This window comes from Rhinoderma darwinii, chromosome 4, assembly GCF_050947455.1.
Source record: "Rhinoderma darwinii isolate aRhiDar2 chromosome 4, aRhiDar2.hap1, whole genome shotgun sequence".
In the NCBI taxonomy this organism is placed as follows: Eukaryota; Metazoa; Chordata; class Amphibia; order Anura; family Rhinodermatidae; genus Rhinoderma; species Rhinoderma darwinii.
Window position 1 is genome coordinate 275,068,030 of NC_134690.1, and position 16,759 is coordinate 275,084,788.

Consider the following 16,759-nt stretch of genomic DNA (forward strand, 5'->3'; position numbering starts at 1 on the left):
AAAATACTCACTGTTCTTGTTTGCAGGTGACTGCTGGCTTTTGGCTGCCATTGCTTCTCTTACTCTAAATGAAAAGGTACTACATAGGGTGGTTCCACCTGTTCAGTCTTTTGGAGCTGGGTATGCTGGCATATTTCATTTTCAGGTAACACTGCATACATTATATAATATTGTTATGATCATTGGTAAATGTTCCTGTTTGTGTTGCTATGCTGGTCATAAAATGTTTTATTTAATAAAATTTTTAGAACAGTTTAATTGAAATATTATAACAGCACTTGACCTAATAATTTTATAGTGCTCACATGTAGAAAATAAACTTTCAGCCCTGTATCCACCAAAATTGTAACTAATATCAGCAGGCAGGTAGTGATGGCGCTCAGTACATAGTAATGATATATACCGAGTCCATTCTAAGCTGCAGAGAGAAAAGGATTGTACTGAAATACTGTCCCATAATCATGTTTTCATTACGAGACAGTATTCCCGAGGGGAGGCAGGGACTCAAAGCATCATAGATAACTATGATGTTAGGAGTCCGGCTCCCTGAACTGTGTTCGGTCTAGGAAATATGGCCGACATACGGACCGTATCTCACAGACCGAACATGGCCGTGTGAAGCAAGCATAAGAATAACTTCATTTGGATGCAACGCTCAGGTGAAACTCAGAGGTGGATTATTCTCATTTAGTCCACATTAAGCGGTTATATAGTTCAGTGCTTTTCTTGGACTGATCACAGTACATTGACAAACAAACGCTTTGTAAATGTATTTGTAGTATGTATTTGAAGGTATTGAACATGTAGCTACCTGGATCTACTGTACTACCTTACATACGTAGGGTTTTATTTGAGTTAAAGACGTGTAGCGCGGGAAGCTGTCTTAGAATTTTTTTTCCAATGCATGGCAAGTGGGAGGAAGGATGTTTGTCAAATGATTCAACTATTTAACATGAACCCACTTTTTCCTATCTGCAAAGTGTCAGTACATATTAGTTTTATCTAGACTTACAAATTCTCTATTTTTTACACAGTTTCATTAAAAACATCTGTGGCATTTTCTTATCACAATTACACAAAGATCTCTTATAATACTTTCTTACAGTTTTGGCAACATAATGAGTGGATTGATGTAGTGATTGATGATAGACTGCCGACCTTCAGAAATCGTCTGGTATTTCTTCACTCGGCCGACCTCAATGAGTTTTGGAGTGCACTATTTGAAAAAGCTTATGCTAAGTGAGTTTTCAAAATACTGAAATGTTATGACTTTCTAAGGGAAAACCCATGCAAATGGTGGTGAAAATATGCAAACTCTATGGGGGTAAGTTATCAACCAGTTTTCTGGTGTAGAAAAGTTGCAGAAGACCTTAAAAGTCGCAATTTGTGGTGTGAATTGCGAATTTTGGCCTTTCTGCACCACCCTAACCATTTTTGAGGAAAGAGGGCATGGCTTCGGGGAAAGGGGCGTTGGTTCCGCAGCCCGACACATTAATTATAATATATGCCAGGAAACTCACCTCTCTTGTAATGGTGGGGGTAGGGAAACAGACAAGTGAGCCCTAATCTACCCGCCACTCAGTCCCTGCCTACTTGCAACGACCCGCCCTAGGCGATGGGGTACAACTGGGCGACGGTCCCTACGCTCAATAAGTGCACAACAGACAAACAGACAAGGGTACACAGAAGCTAAGAGAAATGGGGCAGTTGCCCACGGCAACACCGTGAGCAACAAGAGTGGTGAACGAGCCGAGTCAAACCAGGAGTGTACGAGGTACCAAACGCAGAGCAGGAGAGTAGTGAACAAGCCGAGTCAAACCAGGAGTGTACGAAGTACCAAAAGCAGAGCAGGAGAGTAGTCAGTAAGCCAGGGTCAATATGAAGAAAGGACAATAGTACAAGAAGCTGCAGCAGGGCCAGGAAACCAAACGAGAAGAATCACAAGCAAGGAGGAACAGGAAAGGCAGGTATAAATAGACAGAGGGTGGGAGCTAGCTCCGTCTGGCCAGGCTGTGATAGGCTCTCCCACTCCTAAGCCTGCCATCCTGAGTGGTGGAAGATGGAGTCAGTCTCACAGACATAGAAGCAGGTGCAGACTGATTACCTATGGGCGTTGACACAGAAGCTGTGCCTTGCAGATCCTTTACATCTCTCTTCCTCTTCTCCCCTCCGGCTCCTTCATCATTCCAGCACGCCTCATACAACCTAATGACGCTGGGCGGCATCAAGACGTTGTATGTAACGTATCACTGATGACATTGTAGTGCTGTGTCGCATTTGAGACCCAGTCTTAATAAATTGCCCCTACATATGTTGAACAGATATTGCCTTGATCACAACATGTAGCTTTGGTGCTACAGTGCTAGCCACCATGATGCACCTACCATTTAAAATCGAATAAAAGTATATTTATTAACCATACAATTCTTATTTTGTTTCCACAATTACAGAAGCAGGATTTGTCATCTACTAATAATATTTTTTTCAGCTGATGAGCTCATGTTCATCATTATGCAATGCTGCATCCCTAGCTTCAATCCGTGGAAGTTTCTTAACCACAGTTTAAAAGTGCAGAATAAATATGTCACTTTTTTCTATATTTAAAGCAGTACATAGCCAAAAATCCCCCATCCACCGTAACCTGCCTTATTGACAAATAAAAATACCCTCTGACAAATAAAAGCTATGATCACTCATTATATCACTTGTATTCTGTTCTAGACTGAATGGTAGTTATGAAACTTTAAAAGGTGGCAGTACCATAGAAGCCATGGAAGATTTCACCGGGGGAGTTTCTGAAGTTTATGAAAACAAAAATGCACCCAAAAACTATTTTGAAATAATGGATAAAGCTCTGAAAAGAGGATCAATGTTAGGTTGCTCCATTGATGTAAGTAGATTTTTAATTAATTATTCTTAAATAAAAGGTACATTCATAATAGAATATTATAAGAGAATATGTACAGTTTTTAAATTAATAATTACCTTAGCATTTACATTCACTCTTCCAGCTTAAGAGGACCTGACAGTTCTCCTGAACTGTCTGGTTTAATAAAAACTTGTGTTTTTTTGTTTAGAACTCTGCATTGCGCTATTCCTCTGTTATTCCTCCTGGTAATGTACAAATAAATGAACAGCTAAGCGTCACCATTACTCTTATCAATGGGGCGTGTCCCTAAAAACTCCAATCAGTGCTAACAGTGTCAAACTGTGTAGAGACACGCCTCATTAGAGACCAGCTGATCATTTATTAATACCAGGAGGAATAACAATACAGAAGTCTAAAAAAAAAGATGCTACGGAATAGAAGGATTTACAAAAAAAGACATGTTAGGAAAGCTGGCAGGTGCTCTGTAATGCAGCAGAACACAAAAGTGTGTTTCTTCCATTCTAAAACCATTTGCACATAACATTTAGGAGATCCTTCCTCCTGTAAGGCCAGTTTCACACAGCAAGTCTAATGACCCAAACTAATTGCATCATAGGGACGAATTATTCTTGTGGGAAATTGGCCAAACCATGAATATTAGGCCATGCTCACACATTCTGCTGATTTCATGTATTGACCACTGTGGTATGTTAAATTAATCTTAGAATTTTATATACACACTACAGGTTAAAGAACATGGTCCGTTGTCTCTATTTTTTGGTTTATATAGGGACAAAATTAACTTTAAATAGATTCTTTGTTTCCACTTGGATCTAAACTCACGTAAAATAGCATGGAAAATAGTCATTAGTAGTCTTTAAACTGACTTTATCTATTATTTAGACCCATGATCCAAGTGTTAACACAACGAGAATGGTGAGGACCAAAATAAGAGCCTCTGAGTGCAACAAAAGTTCCATTGGACCATCCCTTATAAAGCCCTGAATATATTTTTACCAACACGTATTTTTGTTAAGTTGTAGTGTAATATATAACTTTTCTTATGTTTACAGACTGCAAGTTCTGCTGAAACAGAAGCTAAAACTCCTCAAGGACTTGTAAAAGGTCATGCGTACTCCATAACTGGCTTGGATACGGTATGGGTGTAGTTTTTCTTAATGTCTTTTCTTTACTTCTGTTTCTCAATATCATAACTTACATAGTAAAACTCAAGTATTTTAGTCTTAAGGCCGTTGCACACCCGGGACGTTTTTCACGGCATCCGAGTGGCACCCGATAGTTTTCATGGATGCATTCACTTTATCGGGTGAATCGTGTCCATGAAAACGGACCCAACTTTCTGATCCGTGGAACGATAGGACATGGCGGCGCACACTGTCGTGTGCATGAGGCATTAGGGTCCTTTCACATGGGCCAATATGGGCCATGAAAACCAGCGCCGATCAAAGAAGCAGGTTATTGATCTGCGTTTATTTCCTCCTTTCACAAGGAGCAATGATTCGTTATGTATGGAACGAACGCTCCTTACCCCTAACGTTCGTCCCCATACATTTCCATCATGTCGGCAGCACATCTCAATGTTTACACAGGAAGATGTGCTGCCGACAACGATAATAAACGATACAATATGCCGATAAATAAGCGTTTGCTCTTTTACTGGCTCATCGTTGCCCTGTTTACACAGGGCAAGGATCGGGAACACGTTTGCCCGATAATTGGCCTGTGTAAGAGGGCCTTTACCCTGGCCAGAGTATATACCGATTACTAATGATGACATAGAAAGCTTGTTTGATCGTCTTCATAGGCAAGCAAGAGGCTACTCTGCATCCATGAAATGTAAAATGATTGCTCTTCCATGTTTATATCTGCACAAGCACTCGCTGACTACAGTTTGCAGTGTCATGATCAATGCGTAATACTGGTAACTCTGAGTATTGTCTCCTTATCTGCTTACATTGGGGCTGAGTGAGTTGAAGCCTAAGGGCCCTGTTACAAATAATATTGTTGTCGGCAGCACATCTCCCTATGTAAGCAAGGAGACGTGCTGCCGAGCATGATAGATATGTATGGGGACGAGTGATCATAGTAACGAGCGCTCGTCCCCACACATAGCTCAGTGTGAAAGGAGCAAACGAGAGCTGTTCAACGAGCTGTCTCGTTGATCGGCGCTCGTTTACACGGCCCACCACGAGCCATGTAAGAGGTCCCTAAGAAGGTGGCTATATAATTATCTCTTGCTCTGAAAGAAATGTTTCCAGTAATTCAAAAACACCTGTAGTCTAAAGTGTACCAAAATGTTTGACAAAGCAACTGCTTTAGGGTAATGGCCGTGTGTACGTTTTAGAAGCTGTGAAACATCTATAGTTGATGGTTTTCATCTTCTTCACAATGTTTTGATTGCAGCTGTAGAAATACTGTTTTTGTTTTTTTTTTATTTCCCTTTATTTTTGGATTTGGTAGTAAGGCACAAGGAAATGTACACCTTCTAGTGTTTACAAAACCTGCATCCATAGATAATGTAGTCAATAAAACCATTGTATTACCCATTTAGGTAAATTATAGAGGACAAATGATACAGCTCATTAGAGTGAGGAACCCTTGGGGGCAAGTTGAGTGGAATGGACCATGGAGTGATAAGTAAGTATGACGAATAAAGCAGATTCCTAATCTCATGAATGATTGAGAGTCATTTGGCTCAGTATATGTCTGGGAATTACCTGATCACCTTATTTTTCTTACTGGTGGTTTAGTTGCGTATAGTTTATAATCATTCTTTTCTTGTGTTCATGGAAATTAGAACTGCATGTGCTGACTTGTGGCGGGCTTGTGGTGGGTCGTGCTTATTCACAGTAGCAAATGGGAACAAGCAGAGCTGAAGCGTTAAACATGGGGAAGGGACAGAACAACAGACTGAGCATCTGAGACAGCAGGTAGATTTCAGACTACATTACACTGCAGTTAGACAATGGAGCTGATCTGAATTCACTGATAATGTGACAATAGAAAACTCAAAAGAATAAGGTGGGTTTTGTATAAGAAGGCACTCAACCTCTATTGTGTGATATAATCCAAGATCATCTTTTTTCTGATCAAAGACCAAATCGGTAAGAAATATTTATAGTTCTGGGTCCATCATAATAAGAGGAAACCTGCCCATAGGCATTCCAGTATTATAAGCAAAAAAAATAAACCATACATTCCTCCCCGAAAAAAAAGTTGTATTTGTAATAAATATCACAAGAATATATACATAGAGTGCAAAAAGATTAATAAAGTGCAAAGTGCTAGGAAGCCTGAAAAGGTCATAAACACAACTGTAAAAAATGTGCACAAAAACAGCACCAGGAAACACACGAAGGAGGCAACAATAAATAGTTTCATAGGAAAAATAACAAACATATATTTCCCCAGTGTGCCAGAAAGAAAAATGAGGTGGAACAATACATCACCACATTGTGATAAGCAGCTCAATGTATATCAGCGCTCTAAATGGCGGCTTTGTCAGGAGTCACCAAATAAATGTAATGCAGGACAGGTCCTCCAGAGTTAAAGACACTCTTTTTAACCGCTCTTTACTCTGGCCAAGAGAAGAGGGTCCTGAACAGAGGATTTCCCCTTATTACCTAAATTCCCATATAGGGTATATGTAACTGGGTTTTCTAAAATGGACAACCCCCTTAACTTGACGTAAATTTAAAATATTGAAAAATTAACATTTCATTATTTTCTTCCAGCTCTTCTGAATGGAACTCTATTGACCCAGCGGAAAGAAAACGTCTATGTCAAACATCTCTGGATGATGGTGAATTTTGGTACATACATTTTATATTCCCTGACCACAAGTTCCCTGATATACTGTATCTAGCAATACGAAAAGACCTGTAAGAGGATTACTGTAAAATATATTCTCAGATATAGCACTAGCGTTAGGCTGGTCAAACACTTTAGGTATCTGTCGGCTGAACAATTTCTAACAACTCCCCATACACATGCTTGCTCAGCTCAGCCGAACGTGCATGTGTTTTCAATAGGGAGAAGGGAGAAAGCCGCTGCCAGACTTCTCTGGCAGCAGCTTATCTCCTTACGAACAAAAAGATCGGGCAGGTTGAAATTCAAGAGCCGATACTTCTCTTCCCCGACATCTGCTGTCTGCGGAGAGTCAGGACGTCACCATACATATTAGATGGTAGGTCGGCGATTTTGGACGATATACATCTAATGTGTATGGCTACCTTTAGGTTGGTCTAGCCTATAAAATGCATGAAAAATTTTCTAATTGCGTTAGTGGCAAACTTATAGACTTAACTCAAGAGTCCGGTTCCAATAAAAGAGAACAATATTGGTAAAATGCACATATGTGGTGTATATTCACACAGTGCGGTAGGAAAACCCATTTCAGATGCATCCTAAGATGCATTGGGAAACCGCATCATATTTTGCTAAAAGTACATGCGATTTGGCAATGCGTTTTTTTCTACCTTAATAGGCGGTTTTGTACCACTACATTTGAATACAATATAATAACCATTTGTTTACCTGAGAAATCAATTGCAGGCGAAATCACAGTTTCAGTTCCGTGTGAATATACCCTAACTCTAACTAAGCTCTGTCCAGGGAAGGGTAGACTTAAAAAATGTGAGTTGGAAATTAGGTATCATGTGATCTCATATATTCTGCAATTTATGTTCTACAGTCCTATCATTATTAGTTTTACTTTATCTACAGTTTCATAACATGCTATGATCATACATATGATTAAGTCTTTAAGTGGTGATTTACACTACATAAAAGTTTCTCAAAATGTTCAATATTTTTTATTAGTGACCAATGGTTAAAATCATTGAGATTCCCTCATTCCACTAGCTGAAGAATAAGATTTTACTCATTGCTGTGCATTTTTATGTTATATTTATTACCCAATTTGATATAAATAGATTGTAATATTTTCACTTTTATGTAGGATGAAATTTGAGGACTTCAATAGATACTTTGATAAAGTCGAAATTTGTAACCTGACACCTGATGCTTTAGATGACGATACAGAACATAAGTGGGAAGTGACAGTTCATCAAGGGAGCTGGGTCAGGGGCTCTACTGCTGGAGGATGCCGAAATTTTCTAGGTACTCTATAGTCAATTGTTCTAAAATATGCATGTCTGCCATTTGTTGAATAAGAAATTATTAAAATTACTATAATGTGGAAGAAGAAATATCTAAATACTTAGGGGGGAATTGATCAACTTTTCTATTCTAAACTTTCCGGCATAGAAATGCTGCAAATGGCAAAAAAGTCTAAAAAATTTAGACATTTGGACTGTTCTCGCCACTAAAGATGAGATGAAGCAGAAAACACGGCGCCACATAGTGCAGGTTAACCAGGTATAAAGTAGTGGATGAGAAGAGTAATACTAACCTGGTCACGGTGATAAAAAAGCAATGGAGAGATAAAGGTGCTGCTGCTGCCAGGACTCGAGACCGGTAATTCAAATGAAAAGAACGCTAAGGATGTGCTGGGTGAGCTGGAAAGGAGTCTCCGCGGGCGCTGCTGCACTTCAAATAGGACCGAAAGGACACAAAGTTCGGAAGAGTAATAGATGATGTACGGGAGAGTGGATAATGAAAATGGAATTTATTGGTGATATGACTACGCGTTTCAATGCCACACCGGCATCTTCATCAGGTCTTGAAGGAACACACACAAATACCTTGTTTAAATAGCTATGTAAACGTTGAAAAAACCCGCCAATGTGAACGAGGTCAGGGCGTTCCAATGACGTCATAGTTCAAAGGTTAAAAGAACGGATAATCGCATCAATAGTAAAACATATAACATATGATAGAAACGATTGCAGTACAATAATAGCAATATAAGGAAGAACATTGAAGTAATAGCGAGGAGTGTATCAAAAAGAATGCTTGAAACAACAAGCTGAATAGCTAACCGGGGATAACCGGATAATCACAGATGCCAGTACAAATAGAACATATGTAAATATAAACCACAAATAAATGTGTGGTATGGAGATCAGATCTTTAGGTGCAAAAATGACATTTGGAATGAAAGACATTTTGTCGGCACTGATTCTAAAACAGAAATATACAAATAAAAGAGCAATAATTAATATTAAAAGGGGACACTATTCATAAACTAGACTTTGGGCATAGTGAACAAGCCGAAAGCATAGAGTATGCAGTAATATATAAAAAACTATGTACATGGTATAGTCAAAATGAAGAAATAAAAGCGATAACTAAGCTTATACTATACATAGTTTGCTTACCATGTTCTTTGTAATTTTCTTATAAGTTATTGGTGCTCCCTCTCTCAGATACAATTTCAGTTATGTTTTACATTTAATTTCCCTCATGACACATTGTTCTTTTCCAATTTCGTTGTGCCATCAATTACGATTCACCGTCTTTGCCGACATTGTTCTTTTAAACATATAAGGGTGTTTTCCTACTATTTCTCTGGCATTTTCCGACAGGTATGTTAGTATGTGTATATTTTTTACACTTTTTATAATGTACTTTTATCTCATAAAATTCTTACTATGTGATATTCTGTTCTATTTTTCTATAGCTTAGTTATCGCTTTTATTTCTTCATTTTGACTATACCATGTACATAGTTTTTTATATATTACTGCATACTCGGCTTGTTCACTATGCCCAAAGTCTAGTTTATGAATAGTGTCCCCTTTTAATATTAATTATTGCTCTTTTATTTGTATATTTCTGTTTTAGAATCAGTGCCGACAAAATGTCTTTCATTCCAAATGTCATTTTTGCACCTAAAGATGTGATCTCCATACCACACATTTATTTGTGGTTTATATTTACATATGTTCTATTTGTACTGGCATCTGTGATTATCCGGTTATCCCCGGTTAGCTATTTAGCTTGTTGTTTCAAGCATTCTTTTTGATACACTCCTCGCTATTACTTCAATGTTCTTCCTTATATTGCTATTATTGTACTGCAATCGTTTCTATCATATGTTATATGTTTTACTATTGATGCGATTATCCGTTCTTTTAACCTTTGAACTATGACGTCATTGGAACGCCCTGACCTCGTTCACATTGGCAGGTTTTTTCAACGTTTACATAGCTATTTAAACAAGGTATTTGTGTGTGTTCCTTCAAGACCTGATGAAGATGCCGGTGCGGCATTGAAACGCGTAGTCATATCACCAATAAATTCCATTTTCATTATCCACTCTCCCGTACATCATCTATTACTCTTCCGAACTTTGTGTCCTTTCGGTCCTATTTGAAGTGCAGCAGCGCCCGCGGAGACTCCTTTCCAGCTCACCCAGCACATCGCCACTAAAGAAAAACTTTGCAAAAGTGGGCATGGGCAACAGCGGTCCGATGCACTAACCAGTTCAGGACCGGGCTATTTTGAGCCTTCAGGACCAGACACCGTTTAGCCCTTTTTAGCACGCGTTAGTTAAATGGCTATAACTTTTTTATTTGTTGGGCCAGGGATGTGATTTTTGCAATGTTTTTTTCGTTGACAATGCAGCTTTCTTTTTTTTATCATTTTTATACACATCCTTTTTGCTATTTTTGAATTTTTAGGCTTAAAGTTTGAAAATAATAATAAAAAAATAAGCTTTTTTATTTTCAGCTATTTTTTTAGTAATAACATAGTTTTACCCTAAAATAGACCTTTTATTTGTGATCGTCATTGTCTACCGGAAATTTTAATATGTTACATGTCTATATTAGGGTAATTGGCTCAGGGCTAGCGTTACGACAATGATTGGCAGGGGGGAAGCTTTTTTGGGGGGTGGGTATTTTATGTGTATTTATTATTAATTTTTTTCTATCTTCTCCTCTGAGTCCCCGGCAGTCACTGACTGCCGGAGACCAGACATTCAGCTGCCCGATCGCTCAGGCAGCAAGTTAAAACCCGCTGCGTAAATAGTCTATGGCGTGGTTTTAAGGACCCTGACCGCTGGCCGTAAATACACAGCCAGAGGTCGGGAACCAGTTAATTCGAATTTACGCCAGTAACTGAAGTAAATTATGATGGAAATCTACGTCAGGTTCTAACTGGCAAAGATTTCATTCAGTAGCGCAAGGACAGCCAAAGATGAAACAAATTAATTAATAGTCATGCACAGTGGCGTAACTACTGCTGTAGCAGCCATAGCGGCTGCTACGGAGCCCGAGGCATGAGGGGGAGGCTCCGCTAGCAGCCGCTATGTCTGCAACAGCACGACGCCACTGAACACTGAGGTATCTCCCCACTCTGCCATTAAAGGGGTTGTTCCTACAAAACACATGTATCCCCTATCCACAGGGCTTAATAGATGCCTGTCAGAATCACAATATACTGCAATACATTAGTAGATCGTGCAAGCGATCTAACGATCGCTGGTTGATGTCCCCTACGGGGACTAATAAAAAAAGTAAAAATGAGTTAAATAAAGTTGTTTTTTGTGTCAAAAAAAATAAAAAATATTAAAAGTAAAAAAAAAAAACCTTTTCCCATTTTCCCCCTAGAGCATAGTAAAAAAATAAATAAATAAACATAATTGGTATTGCCGCATCCGTAAAAGTCGGAACTATTACAATATACCATTAATTAACCCGCACGGGGAACACTGTAAAAAAAAAAAATTGTAAACGCCAGAATCTCTATTTTTTGGTCACCTAATCTCCCACAAAACAATAAAATACAAAAGTGATCAAAAAGTCGCATGTACACCAAAATTTTATTATTAAATAATACAGCTTATCCCGCAAAAAATAAGCCCTCATACCACTTAATCAACAGAAAAATAAAAAAGTTATGGCTCTCAGAATTTGGCGACACAAAATAAATTTTCTTTTTTACACTTAGGTTTTTACTTGTAAAAGTAGTAAAATATAGAAAAAACTATATATATTTGGTGTCGCCGTAATCATATTGACCCCTAGAATAAAGTTAACATGTTGTTTTAATTGCACAGTGAATTCCGTAAAAACGTCGCGCAAAAAACCATGGAGGAATCGCTGTTCTTTTCATTTTCTACCCCACAAATATTTTTTTTTCTGTTTGCTAGTACATTATATGGCAAAATTAATGGTGCTACGAAAAAATACAACTCGTCCCGCAAAAATAAAGCCCTCATAGTACTATATCGACGGAAAAATAAAGACGTTATGGCTTTTGGAAGGTGGGGAGGAAAAAACGAAAATTTAAACCTGAAAGTTGTTTACTACGGGAAGGGGTTAAACCCCACATGGCTTACACAAAAAAAAAGTGCATTTAAAAAATACAAATCTGAGGGTACATCTATAGCGTTTTTATATTAGAAGAGCTTAATAAAATCTGTAAAAAGGTAATAAAATCAGAAAAAATACAAAATGAAAGGCAGGTGGCCAAAGATAGTAAAACAAATCCCCAAAAATTCTTCAAGTATATAAATGCAAAAAAGCCAAGGTCTTAACATGTAGGACCCTTAGATAGTGGTAATGGGGAGGTGGTCACAGGGGATCAAGAGAAGGCAGAGTTACTAAATGGGTTCTTCTGCTCTGTATACACAACAGAAGAAAGAGAGTCTGATATAGCCAGTGCCAGTGCTGTTAATTTATCAGTTGATATACTGAATTGGATGAATGTAGATCCAAGCTAAATTCAATTAAATAAATGTGCACAAGGCCCCGGGACCAGATGGGTTACACCCTAGAATTACTAAAGAGCTTAGTTCAGTTATTTCTGTCCCCCTTTTCTTAATATTTAGAGATTCTCTAGTGACTGGTATAGGGCCAAGGGACTGGTGCAGGGCAAATGTGGTGCCTATTATTAAAAAGGGCTCTAGGTCTTCCCCGGGAAATTATAGACCAGTAAGCTTAACATCCATCGTGGCTATTAAGGGACTATATACAGGATCATGTGACAAAAAATAGTATTATAAGTGACAGCCAGCACGGTTTTACTAAGGACAGAACTTGTCAAACTAACCTGATTTGTTTTCATGAAGAGGTGAGCAGAAGCCTAGACAGAGGGATCGCTGAGTATATAGTGTGTTTGGACTTTGCAAAGGCATTTGACACTGTCCCTCATAGACGTCTAATTGGTAAATTAAGGACTATAGGTTTAGATCAGGGGTCTCAAGCACGCGGCCTGCGGGACACAGAGCCACTAGTATCGGCTCTGCTCTGGTACTCTGTGAAATCCCTGACATCGCTGTCCATTAATGGACACGTGATGTCAGGGTCTTACCCGGTGCGGAGTCCCAAGCAGAGCGCTAGCATAGGCTCTGCTCCGAGACTCTGTGGAATTCCCTGACATCGCTGTCAATATATGGACAGTTTTGTCAGTGTCTTCACCAGAGCGGAGTCCCAGGCAGAGCGCTAGTATTGGCTCTGCTCTGGGACTCTGTGGAAATCCCTGACATCGCTGTCCCTATATGGACAGTTTTTGTCAGGATCTTCCCCAGAGTGGAGTCCCGGGCAGAGCGCTAGCATATGCTCTGCTCTAGGACTCTGTGGAATCCCCTGACATCGCTGTCCATGAATGGACACGCGATGTCTGGGGCTTCCCCAGAGCCTGAGTCCCGGGCAGAACACTAGTATAGGTTCTGCTTCCGGACTCTGTGGAATTCCCTGACAACGCTGTCCACATGTCTAGTGCTCCGCTCTGGGACACCGGCTCTGGGGTTGTCCCTGACATCACATTCCGGTCCAGGAGGATCCCCTGACGTCACTGTGTATGAAGAGTGACATCAGGGGCTTCTCCAGCAGAGGAATCCCCGGCCAAAGCGTCGGCAACGCTCTGGCTGGGGATTCCACTCCTAGAAGGAGCCCCAATGGATCTATCTACTGGGGGTGTCTGTGGTACTATCTACAAGGGGGGTGTGTGGCATTATCTACAGAGGGCACTGTGGCAGCATCTACAGAGGGCACTGTGGCAGCATCTACAGAGGGCACTGTGGCAGCATCTACAGAGGGCACTGTGGCAGCATCTACAGAGGGCACTGTGGCAGCATCTACAGAGGGCACTCTGGCAGCATCTACAGAGGGCACTGTGGCAGCATGTACAGAGTGCACTGTGGCAGCATGTACAGAGGGCACTGTTACAGTATCTACAGAGGGCACTCTGGCAGTATCTATAGAGGGCTCTGTGGCACAATCTAAAAAGGGGCTGCCTAATTTTTACATTTGTCTGTCTGTCAAACGCTGCCAACTGAGCTGCCGGACTGCATTTAGTGACACTTAAACTGTAAAAGTGTATTGTTGAAATAAGCACGTTTAGAAATATCTCAAATTTCCGGTAAGTTTAAACCTAGCGATATTATTATAGTAATGTAGTATTATTGTAGTAATGTAATATTGTTATAGTAATGTAATATTGTTATAGTAATGTAGTATCATAGTAATATAGTGTTATAGTAGTTCAAATAATTAATTAACAATAATTTTGTAATGTATCAAATTTGAAAGTAATGCGGCCCGTCAACGTCACATTTTTTCTATATGTGGCCCACTTACCCGGCCGAGTTTGAGACCCCTGGTTTAGATAGCATAGTTTGCAATTGGATTGAGAATTGGCTCAAGGACCGTATCCAGAGGGTTGTGGTCAAAGATTCCTACTCTGAATGGTCCCCTATTATAAGTGGTGTACCCCAGGGTTCAGTGCTGGGACCACTATTATTCAACTTATTTATTCATGATATAGAGGATGGGATTAATAGCACTATTTCTATTTTTGCAGATGACACCAAGCTATGTAATTTAGTTCAGTCTATGGAATATGTTCGTGAATTGCAAGCGGATTTAAACAAACTGAGTGTTTGGGCGTCCACTTGGCAAATTAAGTTTAATGTAGATAAATGTAAAGTTATGCATCTTGGTACCAACAACCTGCATGCATCATATGTCCTAGGGGAGCTACACTGGGGGAGTCACTTGTTGAGAAGGATCTGGGTGTACTTGTAAATCATAAACTAAATAACAGCATGCAATGTCAATCAGCTGCTTCAAAGGCCAGCAAGATATTGTTGTGCATTAAAAGAGGCATGGGCTCGCGGGACAGGGATGTAATATTACCACTTTACAAAGCATTAGTGAGGCCTCATCTAGAATATGCACTTCAGTTCTGGGCTCCAGTTCATAGAAAGGATGCCCTGGAGTTGGAAAAAATACAAAGAAGAGCAACGAAGCTAATAAGGGGCATGGAGAATCTAAGTTATGAGGAAAGATTAAAAGAATTAAACCTATTTAGCCTTGAAAAAAGACGACTAAGGGGGGACATGATTAACTTATATAAATATATTAATGGCACATACAAAAAATATGGTGAAATCCTTTTCCACGTAAAAACCCCCTCAAAAAACAAGGGGGTTGTATGGTGCTATACACAGGGAGGCTGATATGGCGGTATCTACAGAGGGGCTGTATTGTGCTATACACAGGGAGGGGACTGTATTGCGCTATCTACAGGGGGGCTGTATGACACTCCCTACAGGGGGGCTGTATGGTGCTATCTACAGGGGGCAATGTGTGGCGTAATCTACAAGGGGGGTTGTGTGGCACCCAGGGGAGGGGGGCCCCAGTCAAAAGTTTGCTATGGGGCCCAATCTTTCCTAGTTATGCCCCTGGTAATGCATCTTACTTCAGCTTTGTTTCTATTAAGACTGGTGCATAAGACGCCAGTCTTTTTAAATTCCCCCTTAGTCTTTTATTAGATTCCAATTCACCATTCTGAAGTTAAAGTGGTTATCCGAGATTTTTCAAAATCGGCAGCAGAACTGAGGTCACAGCGGCGAATTTGCATTGAACAGCACGTGGAAGCTGAGGCCAGCCATTGGCTGCAGTGGCATGTGACTGATGAATGGCACATGACCGCTGCAGAAGCTCCCGGGTCCAGAGCTGTGGAGAACAGGACAACATTGCTGGAGCGTGGGGCAATCCAGACTTTTTGCTAGTTTATTATCTTACCCCATCCCCTGCCCTGCTGCCAATTTTAAAAAGTCCCAGTAAACCCCTTTAACTAATTACAGAACATGACGCCTTTTTTGGCAAACTTCTGCCAGGACTCAAGGACTGTATAATACAAGATGTAAATGTTTTAGCATAATGTTAACACACATAAACTAGCATACAGTGAGCCGGCCAGAGGAAGTTATTTTGAGGGCCCATCCTACAGCTATACCTAACAAGTGCTTGTCCATTTTTAACCGCCTTATAAACTCAATTTTTGTTTCAAAATCTGGAACCACTAGAGGATCCTCTGCTACTGTGGTGGGCCAATAAAATTCCGCATATTTATATTTATTTTTTATATTTAAAATGTAAGATATGTGGGTTTTCATGTGGCCATTTTTTTATTATATTGATTTTTCTCACTACCTCTGAAGAACATTTGTATGGAATCCAATAGAGCAAAGCATTTGTATGCTCCGCTATGACATTGGAGGCATACAGATTAATAGTAAGGCACCTCTATCGGTACCCTATTAAGGCTCACCCTTACAAAACTGAGCCGTAGTATAACCGTGTGAATGAGTTCTTAAAGTTAATGGACACCTTTTAACACTACCGTCTGTCGTTTTAAGGTCCTAAATTCTGTGATGATAAATTTCTCAATATATCATTTTAGCAGTGGAAGCTCCATTTTTCTCATACAGAGCTCCAACTCCATTTTATATATATATATATATATATATATATATATATATATATATATATATATATATATATATATATATATATATATATATATATATATATATATAACATCCTGACTGCCTGCAATCAACACTAATGGAGCTTAGGAGCTTGCTACCTACTGCTTCATAATTAAGTTATATATATATATAACAGTATATGGTAAGCTTACACTCCCTCTAGTGGCAGATGCAGATAGCCAG

At 39.5% G+C, this 16,759-nt stretch overlaps 1 protein-coding gene across 1 annotated transcript in view; it reads left to right on the forward strand.

Moving 5' to 3' along the window:
• The window catches only part of CAPN9 (calpain 9), a 163,028-nt gene that overhangs the window by 104,207 nt on the left and 42,062 nt on the right, over window positions 1-16,759 (forward strand). Inside the window, exons 6-12 of the mRNA XM_075863727.1 lie at window positions 27-145; window positions 1,106-1,239; window positions 2,722-2,890; window positions 3,943-4,026; window positions 5,442-5,527; window positions 6,625-6,702; window positions 7,851-8,011. Coding sequence (XP_075719842.1) covers window positions 27-145; window positions 1,106-1,239; window positions 2,722-2,890; window positions 3,943-4,026; window positions 5,442-5,527; window positions 6,625-6,702; window positions 7,851-8,011 — 831 coding nt within the window. The remainder of the gene's footprint in view (window positions 1-26; window positions 146-1,105; window positions 1,240-2,721; window positions 2,891-3,942; window positions 4,027-5,441; window positions 5,528-6,624; window positions 6,703-7,850; window positions 8,012-16,759) is intronic.